Raw genomic sequence first — 16,968 nt, forward strand, 5'->3', positions numbered from 1 at the left:
TTCAATGAACAATTAATATTTTGAAAAAAGGAAGCCCGTGTTAAAGATTCAAACACCTTCACCCCTCTAAGTTGTGATGAGCGCACAAGAAACACATCTTATACCTCCTAGTGTTCTTCTAACAAAACCAGGATGACCAGATTTCACTTTTTAAAAGTTATTTCTAAGATAGATAACAGACTTTTCGGAAAGCCTTTACACATGATAAAGCAGTAAGGAAGTTTGAACTCCATATTTTAAAAATCCTTTGCTGGTCACCTTTAAATGGAGTTAAATTTAATTTACATGCAATTCTCATAGTACAGTGCCAACACTAGTTTGAAAGTTCATAAGATAAAATATCTACACTATACCCATTTATTCCTAAAAAAAAAAAAAAAAAAAAAAAAACACACAGACCCGAACCCCCCCCTCCACCACCACCCCCAATATTTCGCTTTTGTTGTAAATAAAATGACTATTTCATACCAGGCTCATGGTCTAAAGCTTGCTGAAGAACTTTTTCCGCCTTTTCATACTGCCTCAGTTTCAGCAGGAGTTCAGCCAGATCATAGCAAAGGATATTCTGTTGACCATTTTTCAGTGCAGCTTCATAACTTATTGCCTGAAACCAATAACTTTATAAATTTATGAAAATCAGCTTTCTAAAATAAATCTTAATAAAAATAATACCTTGCACTTAGGTAATTAGTGAAATGTTGCTTAATGATGCAACTACCTGCTCCACTCTCACCCTAATTATAAACTGAAATGTCCTGTAAAAACACTAACAAGTTGGTAACGGCAGATATTTATTTCAATGTAGAATTATATACAAAAACTATATTAAAAGAAACTTTAGGTTGCAAAGTGAATGACTCAGAAGTTAAGAAGTGTCAAAATGTAAGGTTGCCTGTGCAATCTTAGTTCTGCTCCCTGGGCCTCTGCATTATGATAAATCTTTAATTATATGACCACACACTATTTTTTAAACAGCACCTCCCCATTATTCATTTGGGGTATTTTTTCATCCTGAGAGCTGATAGCCAAATCTGAATGGATTTACAGACAGAAGAACTCACTTTTTTGACCCAAGTTTTATCTCTCTGCCAAATTTTGAAGTCCATCTGCAAACAGAGGGGATGCTAGTGCTCTTCCAAAAATAATTAAATAAATAAATTAATTAAAAAAAAAAGTGGCAAGATTTTTTTTTTTTTTTTTTTAAAGAATGCAGTGTCTTCAAGGAAACAACAAAAATAGGTTCTTAGCAAGGACAGCCCTATTAAAAAAGTGATGTAGTGATTTGTATGAGCCATTATTTGTGGCATCAGGATTTAGTCCTTTGTACAGAAAAGAAAATGAAGGCTAACAACAGTTTAAAAACCTTCTGGATACCCTCGTATAGGTTGCTTTCAGCTCCATTGAAGTGGTCACAATTAGAGCAGATTCTAAACAGAAATTTTCCAAGCTTTTTTTTTTACAAAATGTGGGGAAAGCATTTATATTTTCTGTTTTCTAAACAGTTATAGTTACAGTATTTGAAAAATTAAAATATAAGCATTAATATTTTATGTTACAGAAAATTTATTTTCAAATGTATGACTTTATATGTTACAAGAAAAAAAAGACTAAAATTAAAACTGGAATTAAGTACATTGATGTTTAATTGTCAAAATCCATTTTCAAGGATTTTTTTTTAAAAGATTACATTCTAACACGTGTAAAGTACGCCAAAAACATTAAGTGGTCTACCTCTTTCAGCTTAAATATCGGCAGCACTGTAGAGCACCTGCCTCAAAAAAAGCAAAGGGATTAAAATAGATTTTATTCACTGAACTCCCAGCCAAGCCTAGACACTACTCTCCTTTGGGTTATTCAGCAAGAAATGTTAGAGACTGAAAATCTCTGGATATATTGGGGTGAGAGGAAACTGAACATGACTGTACCAGGGGAGGGACGGCATGCCAAAAATCACTATAAGATCAACATTAACGAAACTAAATGGAAGTGTTTCAAAAATGTAGAATATAATCAAGGATTATAGATCTAGGAGCCTTCAACGGCTGTCCAAATAGAGAATCTTTTCCATTTTTCCGTGTGGACAGTTTTATGCTATGCAGTGGGATTTCTTGTATATGTAGTAAACAGTCAGTTGCACTCAACTAGCCAACATCCAGGCAATTAGAGAGACCAGGTGGGGAAGGAATATCTTTTAATGAAGCAACTTCTGTTGGTGAAAGACAAGCTTTTGAGCTTACACAGCAACACTTACGACAACACTGCAAACAACATCCAGACCGTCAGGTGTAGCAATTTTGGCCTGAGTCAAATATCTGATCTTGGTTCCGAGATATAGTGTCTGGACAGATGAAAAACACTATTGGAGGCTGAAAAGACATTCTGAGGATGTCAAACAGAATTGTCTTGGCTAATGTCAAACTATCAAAAGTGGCGTGATTGCATCCTGTCTGATCACCCTTAGCATCAGAAAGATCAGGGGAAACGTATACATGAAATCTTAATCCCATGCTATGAGAAAGGACTCTTGAAACGATCCCAAGTCATGCCTCCTAGGAGCAAAAGACTGGACACTTCATGTTCTCTTTGCCACCAAAGTCCATAATGGGATTTCCCCAGCAGTGAAATATTGGGGTGATGAAGCACTTCAGAGACCATTTATGGTTGGTGATATTCAGCAGTCCTAAACAGACTGTCTAACTGCTGACTCCTGGACGATAAGAACTATTGGGATTATCCCACGTTATTGATACCATGCCAATAAATTGACTGCCTCTTGGCACAGGGGCAATGACCTTGCTTGTTTACATAATACATTGCAGATGTGTTGTCTGCGAGAATTTGCAGTGTGGAATTCTTTAAAACAGGTAGGAATGCTATGCTAGCTAACCCAATCGCCCATAATTCTGGAACGTTTGAGAGTACTTTTGGAACCAAGTTCCTTGTACTTGAAGATGGTCTAAGTGTGTGCTTCAACCTGTTCCTGATGCATCTTCAGACAGTGTCTTTATATGAGTGGGGGGTGGAGAAGGGTACTGCATTCCAAATGTTTTGGGGATCTGACTACCAGTTCAGGGATGATAAAGCACAAGCTAGAACCACAATGTGCATGTTCATTTGATATTCTGCAAGGATACAATAACTTCAGCTAGCCTTTTACGGAAGTAGGTTAAGTCTGGTTAGCAGTGTCACATATACGCAAGCTGACGTCTGACCTAGGAGTTTGAGGCAGGTTTTACTCAGATTCATTTTGATACTGGTGCTGATCATCTGGAGAAAACAAAATCTGTTCTCAGGAAGATATGCTTTTGCCAATTTGGAGTTGATTAGGACTCCTATAAATAGTGTCATCTGTGATGGGTGAGAAACTATTTCACCACAAGGCCCACCAGTCTGAGTAGGTGAAAGACATAGTTTAGGGCTGTAGTGACTTCCTGATGAGACCTGCCTTTGATTAGTTAATCACCTAGATATGGTTACACATGAATACCTTATCTCCTTAGATGTGCTACCACCTTAGCTAGGCATTTTGTGAAGACTTTCAGAGATGTGGAGATCGAATGATAGCACATTTTATTGATATTGATTGGGCCCTACTGTAAATTGCAGATACTTCATATGGGCCAGATGGGTCAGAAAATGGAAGTAGTCATCTTGAAGGTCAAGAGCCACAAACCAGTCATGAGCCTGAAGAAAAGGGATGACAGAGGCCATCCTGAAACCAAGACGACATATATTTGTTCAGTCTTCTCACGTCTAGGATAGGACAAAGACCCCCTTTTTTCTTTGGAAGAAGAGACTACTGGGAATAAAAGCCTTTTTCCCTGAACTCCAGAGTTATCTCCTCTTTGGCTTCCAGGTGAAGCAGGGAAGCCGCTTCTATTGGTTGATTTTCATGAGAAGGATCCCACGAGAGGGATGAGAGAGGGGTAAGGACTAGAACTGGATGAATAGCCACAAGACAACTTCTCTCACTCATCTTTTGGTTATTATTCCAGTCCAAGCTGGTAGAAAAAAGAGAAAGTAGGCATCTTGTCCAGTTTGAATGTGGCTCATCTTCCTCATATCAAACCTACTGTCTGGAAGCAGGTGAACACTGACTAGTGACTGAGAAAGATGTTAACCTTCTCCAAAAGAACCTCAGGTTCTTCCTGAGTGGATACTCAGAAGGTTGTTGCTGTAAGTAACTGGGTATTTTCTGTCTAGCTTGCCCTTGTTATATGAAAAGCTTGCAATTTAGTACAGAGATGTAAGTGTTCAGTGTTTGCAGTATGGCTCTGGAATCTTTTAGGACATGTAAAGCATCATCAGTACATGTGCTCAATAAGTCTGTATCCTAAAGGGCAAGTCAAATCGTCAGTTGCATTCTGCATCTCTCTAGGAATACCAGAGTCCAGTAAACATGACATTCTTCACATAGTTGCTGCAGTGGCTATATGTCTAGGCAGCATGTCTGAGGTATCCTTGGCTGCCTGTAACATGTCTGACACTAGCTGTCCTTTAGCAATAATGGCTTTTAACTCCTCTCACGTTCTACGGAAATTTAACCAAAAAAAGGGAGCTATCTTATTCTAGGTTAGATAACTGTACTTCATGAACAAGGCTTGAAAGTTCACTCTCTGTAGCCGAAGAGACATTAATTAATAACCCTTTGTCCCAAACAAGGATAGTTTCGGTCTCTTTTTTCCTTAGGCGTACTCCTAGATTTAAGTTTTTTTCATGAACTGCAGAGACTATTAATGACCCCAGTGTAGGAAGAGTGTAGAATTGCTTACAACCCATTTGGGATACATGGTACCTTTTTCCCTACTGCTCTTTTAGCTAGAGGTAATGTTGCTGGCCAAAAAAGTTTTAGTCAGCTCTAAAATGCCTTGTTAATTTGCAGTGCTCTTCTGACAGGGGCAGAAGAATGTAGTATGTCTAATAACTTGTGAGCTTTTTCCTCTCTTACTGATGTTTCTATTTTTAAAGAAATCAGCAGTATGGGAAAGCAGCTCCTGGAAGGCTCTAAAATCATCAGGAGACTGCCTCATCAGAAGAAGCAGATGATGGATCTTTGGGAAAGGATGAAGGATATTGTCCTGGTGGCTCAAAACTTGCCTGTTCTTTATCTGCCAACTGTTCATGCTCCTCCCAGTCCATATTCAGGGGACCAGCAATCATGCAGGTTGAACTCTCCTACTGCATTTTCCATGACGGATAGGAAGGAGATCTGTTCCTAAATGGAGGTCCCCAGTATGCCCAAAGTGGAGCATTGTAGGAATAAGGCTGGTTTTGGTAAAGTTGATCAGGCCATTGTCATGCCTGAGGTGAAGGAGTTGGGGTCATGAACCCTGGTTCGAAGAGAAAGACCCTCTCCCTGATCTGGTTGAATGGTGGAGCAAGAGTTCTCTGCTTGACGATTAAGAGAAGATGTGCCCTGGTAAGAAATGATACTTTCTCCAATGGTGGTAGTGATCTTTGAGGCAACACTGATATCATAAGCCCTAAGCATGTACCATGCTGAGCATAGTGCCTTTGGTGCAGAGGAGAGCTTTGGAGACTTAGCAAACTCCTCTAATATCATCAGGTCAGCACCATAGCTAATGATTCTATTATTGGTGCTGATGCTGGCAGTTGGCAGTCACCAACACGGTCAGATATAGGAGCTGTTTTGTGTCTCTTAGGCTAGGTCTACACTACCCGCCTGAATCGGCGGGTAGAAATCGACCTCTCGGGGATCGATTTATCATGTCCCGTCGGGACGCGACAATCGATCCCCGAATCGACGCTCTTACTCCACCAGCGGAGGTGGGAGTAAGCGCCGTCGACAGAAAGCCGCAGAAGTCGATTTTGCCGCCGTCCTCACAGCGGGGTAAGTCAGCTGCGATACGTCGAATTCAGCTACGCTATTCACGTAGCTGAATTTGCGTATCTTAAATCGACTCCCCCCTGTAGTGTAGATGTACCCTGTGATACTGAGCCAGAAGTGAGCCACCATCACTTTCCCCTGTTGCATGAGCTTACTGCTCCATTCCCAGGAGCAGAATGAAGAGTTAAGCTTCTCCCTCTGGGAAGAGAAGACTTATCGGAAATTACATTTGGCAGAATGTTCTGATCTCCTTTGTCTTGATTACTGGTCCTTGGTGCCAGGAGGGCACTGTCTCACTGTCACAGTTGGTAAGTAGTAATTGAGGGGCAGCTGTGGCCTCTCTGCCCATTATGCTTTTGGATGGGAGAGTGTGAGGACATGCATGTTGACAACACAGCCCAATCAACACTGCTATTTAAAGATTCCAAGATTGCGTGCATGATATGTATTCACACGTAGAGTGGAATCCACACTGACACACTTCAAGAACTGCTAAGAATGTATGTCAAAGTAATTTGTGCTGATATACAATACTGTTGGATTACAGTAACAAACAGTAAGAAGCATCCAAAGAATATTTTGAGATATTTGTTCCACATTCTTCGCATGGACTGTCCTTGTTTACAAGATGACAAATTCAATTAACTGAATCTTGTAATTCTGAAACATGCTATACTAATAATAAAATATAAAAAACTTTTATTAACACATTATTATGCATTTGCTTATTTTCGACCAGAAGTCTTAATCCTTCAACTGTGACATCATTATTTGGTTCCGATGAGGATATCGCAGACAGAGCTTCATAACTTCAGGAAGTAAATAATCAGTCTGGAACAGATGAATTTCTTAGCAACAAAGACCTTATTTTTATGGAGGTGTCTTCAGCAGTGAAAAATAAGGGGAAAAAATATTAATTATTTTTAAGTAGAATGTTTTTTAAGTTTTCCATGAGACATTAGTAGGTCTGTTGGGCCCGGATTAAGAGAAAAATCAACATTCAACACTCCAGGCATTTTGAGAGGTATGAAAAACCACTTTTTTGGAACTTTCATAGTAAAATGCTTCTATCTGCAGGTGTACTAGAAAAACAAGTTAACATTGAAGGAGACAGTAATCCATTTATACAGCATGTCTATGAACTATTCATAACATACCTTTGAATAGTTATGAGTTTTGATTAGGGCTTTTCCAATTTTACTTGCTAAAGCTCCATCTCTTGGGTTTTTCTTTAAAGCCTGCTCGTAGACTTCTATAGCTTCTTCAGGCTAGAACAGTAAAACAAAAGCAGATGGTAAATTCACAAAACTATACTAAAAGGCCTATAACGAGCTAACATTCTGAGCAATCTGTTAATGCCACAAAGCGAGCTTCATTCAATACTACTTTTTTCACAAATTATGGGACTTCTCAGGGTGGTCTCTACCAGACTGTCTTAAGATGACAGCAGACTCAGTAACACACTGATTTAAACATTTTTGTGCTGAATTCCCGTTAACCAGACTGTGAAAACTCAGCACAGAAACAAAGTTTTAAATTAACCTTTAATCTTTTCTCTGTCCTCTGAAATTCTCTTGGCGTTTCCTGGTTCACTGAAGTTATGAAAAAGCACATGCAAAAAACTTATTGCTGTACTCAATGTCCCTTCTTTCCCTTCCATTCAGCCTTGTCAGTCAGAAAGTTCAGCATAAATCCAAGCTGAACTCAAATTCCATTTTGCTTCGGAGTTCACTTTTTAAAAGGACAAATGACCCAAACAAACTGAAGACAAATGCTTATGCCCTAGGGTAGGGTTCATCACCTACTCTTTGTACTGCAGTGACCTATACTTTCAAGTTTTTCTGTCCCAGAGACGTTGACCCAACCTATTGCTTGAAGATTTAAAATCAATTGCAAGCACTCCACATGCTGTCTGGCTTTCTAAGCACTGAATGGGTCTCTTGCGGCAACGTGGCCTTTCTGGAATTTACACCTTTCTTTCAAGCTTGAATGAACTGTTCCAACCTTGTCCAACTTCATTTCTGAAGTGAATTTACTTCAACTTTCAACCCACAGATCTCTAATCAATATTTGACTTGCAAATGCTTGATTGTTCACTGAGGTTGCAATTCTCCTCTTCCCTGACCATCCCAAATCGGATGCTCATCCCTGAGGTGCCTTCTATTTTGAGTATATTATTTAGTCTCTAAATGTTGAAGTTAAATTAAAATGAATATAGTATTTATATATTTTAAGCCAGTAAACAGACCTTAAGTTTTCCTTAGCACACATTTTGCTTCCTGATCACCTATTAACAGAACCAGAAAGCGAAACTGTATCAAACTTGCTAATGACAGACAATTACTCGACTATCCTGCTCATCTTTTATCATGATGCAGATGCTTACCTCTTGAATATTCATGTATGCATCACCAAGAAGAAGAAAAGTATGTGAGCTTGGCAGTTTGTCCACCAGATCTCTGAAAACAAAAAGACAGAATCTAGTTTAATAATTAAGTTAATATTGGTACTTTGAAGAATATGTAAACAATGGTTACTTGCCCTACAGTAATCATAGTTCTATGAGATATTGTATTCAGTGAGGATCCCACTGTAGATGTGCATGTGCCTCATGTGTGTGACATGAGGATCTACTGAACAGCAGTGTCCATCGGGGCCATGCATGCAATCTGTGACTCCCATGCAAGGGCATAAGGGTAAGGGGGGGGGGGGGGGGGAGTGCCACAACTCTCCCTCAGTTCCCCTGTAATTTGAAGCCCAGGGAAGCCAAGGACTCTGAAAGCATAGATAAAGGCTAGGACATGGGATTCACACTAACTACATCACCTTGAAGAACAACAGTTTTGTAGTGTAAGTTACCATTCTTTCTTCAAGTATGCATCAGTGTGAATCCTACTGCAGAGGGCTGTGTCTATACTACCACTTTTGTCAGTCTAACTTTTGTGGGTCAAGGGTGTGAAAAAAAATAAGTTTCATTGGCAAAGGTGCTGGTGTGGACACGCTATGTCAACTTGAGAGGCTCTCCAGCCGCTCATTGGGGGTGATTTAATTATGCTGGCAGGAGAGCTCTCTCTTGCCAGCAAAGATGGCTATATGGGAGACCTTACAGCGGCACAGCTGTGCTGCTGCTACGTCCATAGTGTAGACCTAGCCTAGGTGACTGGCAATCACTATCCTCTTCAGGATGGGGGCATGACCAGCATCAGTCCAAGAGAGATTGGAGTATTGCTCTTCCAATTTGGCATCTGATCTAGCAGCCAAGTTCAGTGCATAATGCTAAAACATGAGCAGATTGTGCCACGTAGCAGTCTTGCAGATAGTGACATTTCTGAAACAGACTGAGGTTGTCACTTGTACCCACCACTCCAGTAGAGACCATCAGCCAGGTGGTGGTAGAGCGAGATACAAGGTGTTTCTCATTTTGATAGTCTTTGTGCTAAAAATAGCCTGCCTTTTTGAGTGGCTGGCTATAGCCACATGTAGATACAGGGCCAATCTGAAATATTTGGTAATGTCAATGTAAATATAAGAGTTCTGGTTATGTCCAGAATGTGCAGCTTCTTCTCCCCTTGTGTGGAATGTGGGTTTGGAAGGAACACAGGTTAGCTGACTGACAGGTTTAAATACAATTCAGAAATGACCTTGGGGATGAATTTTGCATAAGATATTAATTCCACTTTGTCTTTATGTAACAAGGTACACAGGGATTCCACTATGAATGCCTCAAGCTTGCTCACCTTTTGTGGCTCAGGTGATGGCCATCAGAAAGAGTTCCTGAGAATAAGATTATAGATGGAGCACGGTAAGATGGGCTCAAGTGGGGGGTCTTCATAAGCCTCAGACAGATGATGTTGAAGTCCCAAGTTGGAGTGAGTTCTGTAACCCAGTGGATAAGCAATCCTCAGGCCCATAAGAAATATGAATACCATGAAATGAGAGAAGACCATGACTGACTATTGATGGATGATCTGGGGATATTGCTACCAGATGAAACTTGACTGAACTAAAATGAGAACCCAGAATCTTTGGTATTGGGATCGGTACCAGCTCTAGGCCATGCTGGGTCACATATATTGAGAATTTATTTCTATTTGGACAAGTAGATGATTCTCACAGGGCTTCCTGCTCCACACTAGGATTTCCTGAAGGTGAAAGGAGCAGTCTCTTTCCACGATGCTCAGACAGCCAACCATCCAGGCTATCAGTTGCAGTGATTTTCAGGTCTAGATGGAATACTTGTGACAAACACATCTGCATGATCTGGAAGTCTGATTGATGGTTGTGTGAACATCTGTAACAGGTACATCAGACAAACTGCTTCAGCTGGGAGGGAGCTATAAGGATGAGCTTGGCCTAGTTTCTTTTGGCCTTAGCAATAATTGTGGATTAGCAGAATCACTAGGAATGGGCAAATAAGGCCCCAATTCCATTGCAGAAGGAAGGCGTCAAGCAGGGATCCTGCACACATGCCTATAACAGAGTGAATACGATTTGTTTTGTTTTTGCTTTTGGCCATTTTGCATGTTTACCTTTTTTGTACTAAATTGGCTGAATTTGAAAACAAAAAAAAGACAAAATGAAATAATTCACCTCTAAAAAAAATGTCTAGCAAAGTATTCGGAGAATAGTTTGGGGGCCTGAAAAAAAATGCATTTTTCTGCAAAAAAAAATTTGTAAAAAAAATTCATTCAGTATATTCTGGAGCAAAAGCTGAGACACTTGATGCTTCTGTGGTGGTAAAACAGGTCTATCACATGATTCCCCCACTGATGGAATACTGGCTGGGAGATCAATTTAAACTGTGACCACTTATGGATGATATCAACTTGTCTGCTCAGGAAATCTGTCAAGTTGTTGCTAGCTCTCAGAAGGTTCAGGGCTATCAGGGGTATGCCTTGAAGATGGCACTATTTACATAGCTTGATTCCCTCCCTGCTGAGGGAGGCAGAATGGGCACTTCCTTGTAGGTTTATGTAGTACATCACCCACACACTGTCAGCATCTGTACTACACAGTGTCACAGGCCCAGGAGGAATGCCACACACACACACACACACAATCAATCAATCTGAGGACTCAATTCTAAGATGTTTAGTTTTAGCTCCTCTGGTGACATGTCTCTTGTATCTGTTCCAGTTGTGCTCCCCAGACACATCTGTGACTAATGCACTGGATGGCTACAGGGCCATAAATGGTATCCCTTTTTGGACACTGTCATGATGCAGCCACCAGGTCAATGCTGCAAGATTATGAGATGGAATTAAAACAGTCTTGCTCATCAGATGCTTCACAGGAGAATAGGCTGATCTGAGAAAAAGCTGTAGGGGACTCAGGTGAAGCCCAGCAAATGGTGTAATGTATGCACAGATATATGGCTTAATAATGTGAAGCAAATCCAAACTGTCATAGCTGGTGCAATACCACTATATTCAGTAACAACTGATGTGAGAAGAATCAGTCCTGTGATAAGTATCCCTCGCTGTCATGGAATTTATTCTAGCTCTGATGAACTCTATTTGTCTGTGATTGAGTAAGTAACAATTTCTCGTTGCTCAGCAGAAGGCAAACAGAGAAAGGGTGTAGCTGAAACAAATCCAAGTTCGCTGATGATTTGCTATTGATCAGGCAGCCATCTTGATATGGGCAGACATGGATGCCCTTTTCCCTTCAGTGTCCGGCCACAACGGCAAGGCATTTTGTAAAGACTCTTGGTGCCAGGGAGAGTCCAAAGGGCAATACCGTGAACTAGTAATGGTTTGGCCCCCACCATAATTCTCAGCTATTTCCTGTGGACCATGTGTAAGTACTCGTATAAGTCAAGAGCCAAAACCAGTTCTGAGCCTGAAGTAATGAAACAATGGAGGCAAACATTAACATCCTGAATCTGAGATGGCGCATATATATCTCTGTTCAGCCTCCTCCACTCTAAGATAGGCTGGAGATCACCTTTCTTCTTCAGAGTAACGAAATATCAGGAATAGAAGCCTCTTTCTCTGCACTCCAGCAGGGACACTTTTTTTTTTTGGTAACAGGCTCTTGTAAGAAGGGCCTCTGAAGAGAGAAAGCGAGCGAGGGGACAAGTAGGGGGCAAGGAAAGGAACTGGACAGGCAGCCATAGGTGCCAATGACCAGCCTTAGCTTCTCATCATGCCTGATGGAGGGGGACAAAATGGTTTCCGAAGAAGGTCCACTCTGGGATAGGTTTGATGTGGCTCTACGCTACCTTGTTAAACCTGTAGCCTCTGGGAAGGAGCTTAATGATTTCTTCTCCCTGCTGGAACCAGAGTTGTGGTGACTAGTTACCAGGGCACTTGCTGAAGATAGCCTCCTCAGCTCCAGCTTGGAAGACATCTCCTCTCTGGGATAAGGCATGCTCCAAGCAGCATTGCTTGAGTCTTGCATCCCTTGATTTTCTGGTGCAGGAGGAGGCGGCATGGCAGATAGAGCACTTATCAGGGATGTGCCCTTCCCCAAGGCAGAAGAAACATCTGCTGTGGCTATCAATGAAAGGCATCAGATAGTCATGGGAAGGACAGGATTCACATGGCCTCTGCCCAATGGCTGACATGAAGTACTTCACCCTGGTGTACAAAGGAGTGTACCAGGGGCCTCTTCAATATATCACTCTTTTTCTGGCACATCCAATTGAAATTTTTAATAAGGACAAATAAAAATAAAGTGAAATTCAAAATACAGATGCAGGACAGACACAGTCAAGGTTCTGTCTCACTTCCAGGAGCATTAAGAGGGAACTGAGGGAGGATCGTTGCTGCTCTTCCCTTTACACCCTTGCATGGGAGCATGAAGCAGCACAGGGAACACGTGCAGCCCTGATGAATACTGCTGAAATGATTCCAAACTCACATGCATGGGTGCATGCGCATCTACAGTGGAATCCACTCTAACATACTTGAAGAATGGCTATTTCCAAAAATAATCAAAATTAATACTGTGAGAAGTATCAGAGGGGTAGCCGTGTTAGTCTGAATCTGTAAAAAGCAACAGAGGGTCCTGTGGCACCTTTGAGACTAACAGAAGTATTGGGAGCATAAGCTTTCGTGGGTAAGAACCTCACTTCTTCAGATGACTTGCATCTGAAGAAGTGAGGTTCTTACCCACGAAAACTTATGCTCCCAATACTTCTGTTAGTCTCAAAGGTGCCACAGGACCCTCTGTTGCTTAATACTGTGAGAGAGTCTTAACTTTTCAAAAAGATTCTAATCTGCAAAGGTTATCCTGAATTAAGTATCTTCACTTAAAAAAATAGCTTGCATCCATTCAGCGTCCTTGAAAGTTCATATGGTGAGAATCACATATCTGGATATTCTAGTTGAAATTAAAGCTTTGTATTAAAGTAGGCACACTTGTACCAGGGGCCATTCCTCCCTCCAGTGAGACCTCTCTCCAAGAATCATTTCCCCTTTTCCTCAGCCCAGAAACCTGCAGATGGGGACCTTCTGGCCTACAGCTGAATATGTAGCCACCAGGTTAGCATCGGCAGGCAAAGTAGGGACAAGATTTTCTGCTTGATGGGGAAGGCTTCTTTAGCATCATACAGGGGGCCAGAGAGGTTGGGGGAGGACTTTGTTGGAAAAGGAGAGAGCCTGAAGTGCCCAGAATAAGTATAGTTTTGCCCTTAGCACCACAGTGCTATTTACTGAATGTATATGCTCAACCTCAGGATACCAGAATTTAGACCTTCACAACTTTGTACAATGTTTAAAAACAAAAAACCAGAGCGATTTACCTGACATTCCATAAGCCAACAACCTGCTTATGGCAGGTGTGATGTAACAGTACAATGATTGCTGGATTATCACAGAAGACTGGAAATCAAACTGTTGAGTTCAGGAAGGCTCAAAAAAATTAAAAACAAAACAAATGCATACGCTGATGTTCCTTGCTATCTGGAGCTTTTAGTCAAAAACTGAAACAGAGTACAAATCATTTACTATTCATTTTCAAAAGCCCTTTTAGTATCTGCTCTTTTTCTAGGTGTCTATGTATGAATGATGTGGCAAAAGTTATTACTATGTAATATTGCAGGAGTTTTAATATTAAAATAGCTTTATTTTGCAGATTTAAATTATTTTGAGATAAACTTTCCTTAATCCTCAGAACTATGCACATTTCGCCTTTCAGAATTCCTGAGTCTATTTTAAAAAATTATTGCTGATATATCAACCATTCATTCAGCTATTTTTTATTCTGAAATTCTTCGGTAAATGGTGCTTTGCATTGCTATTTTAATGGATTATACTACCAAGATAAATTTAATAATTTGACTTATTTTGGGGGAGGGAAATGAGGGCTGCAGAGAATATCAATATTTCACACACAGAAAGTTTATGGTATATACCAGAGGTTTTGGGGCTTGCTTGTTTTTTTTTTTTTTTTTTTTTTTTTACCTATAGCAGCTTGCATATAATTTTTTCTCTTTTCTGTATTGAAGATAAATGTCTGCCATTTTTTCTTTGGCTTGTACAAAGTAAGGCTGTTCAGATGTAATATTTCTGAGCATAGTTAAGGCTTGTTCAATATCTCCTTGTGCAAGAGCCAGGTCTGCATTAGCAATCACAACTCGTATTTCTTCAGGGGTGCCAGTAAATTCATTGATGGCATCTTGCAGTACTTTAGCAGCTTCATGCTGTAAAACACAATTATTTTTTCTCTTGATCTCAAGTTAACTTATCCGAGGCGGCCTATATTGCAAATAAATGGATGACCACCAAGAACAAAAACAACATACTTGCAATATACTTTAAAGTGTTTAAAAAGGAAAAAGAGGATTGTACTCTTGATTAGCTGAAAGCTAGACAAAGTGAACAAATAGCAGAAAGACAGTAGCAAACATTGCAGTTGTGTGCATAAGAATATACCACAGTATGTACTATTATAAAATACACTTTCAATCAAATGTAATTCCAGGATGGAGATAGATCCAGCTACACTGGGTAGTAAATACATTAGCCTAAATGTTTCTGTGACAAAGCGGAGAATTTTCTTAATGTTCTGTATCAAGGTTGTGGGTGCCTCACTTTCCCCTATGTGCTGCATGTTTAATGAGGAGGTGGGAAAGGGTGAAGAGGACCAGGTGTGACTCCACCTAGCACCCTGCACCCAGACAGCCTGGACACTTTGTAACCTAGCAACTGATGGCCTGAAGGCCCTCCCCAGCTTGGGAGCCAGCCGAATTTGGCGAGCAGGAGAACCAAGGGCTGGAGACACCAGGTAATCTGTTTGTCTGGGAAAGAAGAAAAAGGACGGAGGAGGAGCCTTGGAGATAAGATAGAGTAGGCCTGTAGTAGGGCAGCTTCCCCACTCCTGGAGGAAAGGAATAAAAGCAGTCAAGCTAGGCTGATTGGGGAAGCAGCCACAGCTGAGGCCACGCCCCAATCAGGCCACAGCTGGCCCTATAAAAAGGGCTGTGAGCCAGGAGCTGAGTCAGTCTCTCTCTAGCTGTGGAGAGAGAAGGATCCGGCTGCTTAGGAGCTCAGGGTACTGGGAATACAGCAGTGCTGGGGAAAGGCAAGAGGAGCCGGGGAGTTCCAGCCTGGCAACTCCCCAGGCTGCAGGCCTTGGGAAAGGCCAAAGCAGGTACTGGGGTTGAAGAGATGCAGCCTGGGGTTAGGCAGAGGCAGCTGGTCCAACCCCCTTGCCAATGGTAAGTGGCCTTTACAGACTGCAGTTGCCCCGGTGAGCGGGGGCTAGAGGATGACTGGCAGTAGCCACTGAGGCAAGGTGGGTGAGAGGATTGGGGGTTCCCCTCGGAGGGGAGACCCAGAGCGTCGGGTCCTTCTGGGGCAGAACCCCAAGGTAAAGGGCACCGGGGTCCAGGAGGGACATGGGGCCAGTGGCAGGCGAGATACTGGCCTGCAGAGGACGCTCCGTATGCTGGAAAAGAGCAATTCTCAGATGAACAGGAGGAGGCGCTGCAGCGGTGAGTCTCAACCTCGCTAAACAGCTGCAGGGAGGAGTGGCACTTCTGGACTGAGACTAAGAGACCTGGATGCTGGACAGTGCTGAGACTTTCTATGATCAAGGCCCCTGAGAAACTTCTGTGCTGTGTTCCAGACGTACAATAAACCCTTCTGTTTTTACACTGGCTGAGAATCACTGCAGTCTAGAGATTGGGGTTGCATTGCTCCCTCTGGGCACGGAGGCCCCCCAGTAGACCCACAGCTATTGGACTCACTGAGGGGAGCTCATGGAGAGAGACAGGCATGCTGAAGGCTTAGAGGTGCGGTTCCAGGAAGTGGTGGAGTCTAGTGTTTAACCCCTGAGACTGAGACTCCCATGGAGGGCTGTTACACTGAAGGGGGTTCCTCCCAGGGACCATACAGAGCCAAGAAAGCACTGACCCTGTGATTCCATGACAGTCTCATACAACTATGAACCGCACAATGGTTGATCATGGCATTTAAGTGATCACAGATAGGCTTTGAAGTTAACTCCTCACAATTAAAGGAGAGATGGGCAAGCGTTTCATCCAGTCTGCAGGCTCAGAGCAGTGTATCTCCACTCCAAGAATGGCAAAGAACTTGTATGTGTCTCAGAACAGCCTGAGAACCAAACTCCAAAAAACTTTGAAATTCAGATATTTCTATGTCTGCAGAATTGTTAAGTCTCCTAAAGTCAAGACTGCCTGTAAAGTACTGTAGGGGTTTGTCATGGACTAGCTCAGGGATAGATGCCTTTGTTAATGGAACAACTGAGGTTTGCATTCCGCCTCAAATATACTGCATTTTATTAAACTGCTCATTGTCATACCTGTTCTCCATTCAGACAATGAGCTTCTACCAATTCCAGAAAGATAGACACACGATTACTTGCATCAATTTCATTTCTTTTTGCTTTTGATTTTGAGAAAGCCACAGCTCCTCTCATTCCAGGTAAATTCATTGCCATCTGCAAGGTCTTAATAGCTTCTGATATTTCTCCCATCTTCTTTTGGGTCTGGGCTTTAATTAAGTGATACAAAGGATGTTCTCTCACCTGAAATATAATAAGTTATTAATCAGTTTCTATATTCTGCTTTGCTGTTAAAAAAAAATCAAGCATCCTGAGGAATAATTTAATATTTGTTCATTTGTTATTTATCTAAGATATATTTAGAGAAA

At 41.5% G+C, this 16,968-nt stretch overlaps 1 protein-coding gene across 2 annotated transcripts in view; it reads right to left on the bottom strand.

Annotated features, from left to right (window-relative positions):
- The window catches only part of TTC21B (tetratricopeptide repeat domain 21B), an 87,222-nt gene that overhangs the window by 28,671 nt on the left and 41,583 nt on the right, over positions 1–16,968 (bottom strand). For both annotated transcript variants that reach the window (XM_065561786.1, XM_065561787.1), the window contains 5 exons: positions 16,619–16,843; positions 14,257–14,495; positions 8,235–8,307; positions 7,006–7,116; positions 469–604 (listed from right to left, as the gene is read on the bottom strand). In XM_065561786.1, the coding sequence (XP_065417858.1) occupies positions 469–604; positions 7,006–7,116; positions 8,235–8,307; positions 14,257–14,495; positions 16,619–16,843 (784 nt within the window). The remainder of the gene's footprint in view (positions 1–468; positions 605–7,005; positions 7,117–8,234; positions 8,308–14,256; positions 14,496–16,618; positions 16,844–16,968) is intronic.

This window comes from Chrysemys picta, chromosome 11, assembly GCF_011386835.1.
Source record: "Chrysemys picta bellii isolate R12L10 chromosome 11, ASM1138683v2, whole genome shotgun sequence".
Classification (NCBI taxonomy): domain Eukaryota; kingdom Metazoa; phylum Chordata; order Testudines; family Emydidae; genus Chrysemys; species Chrysemys picta.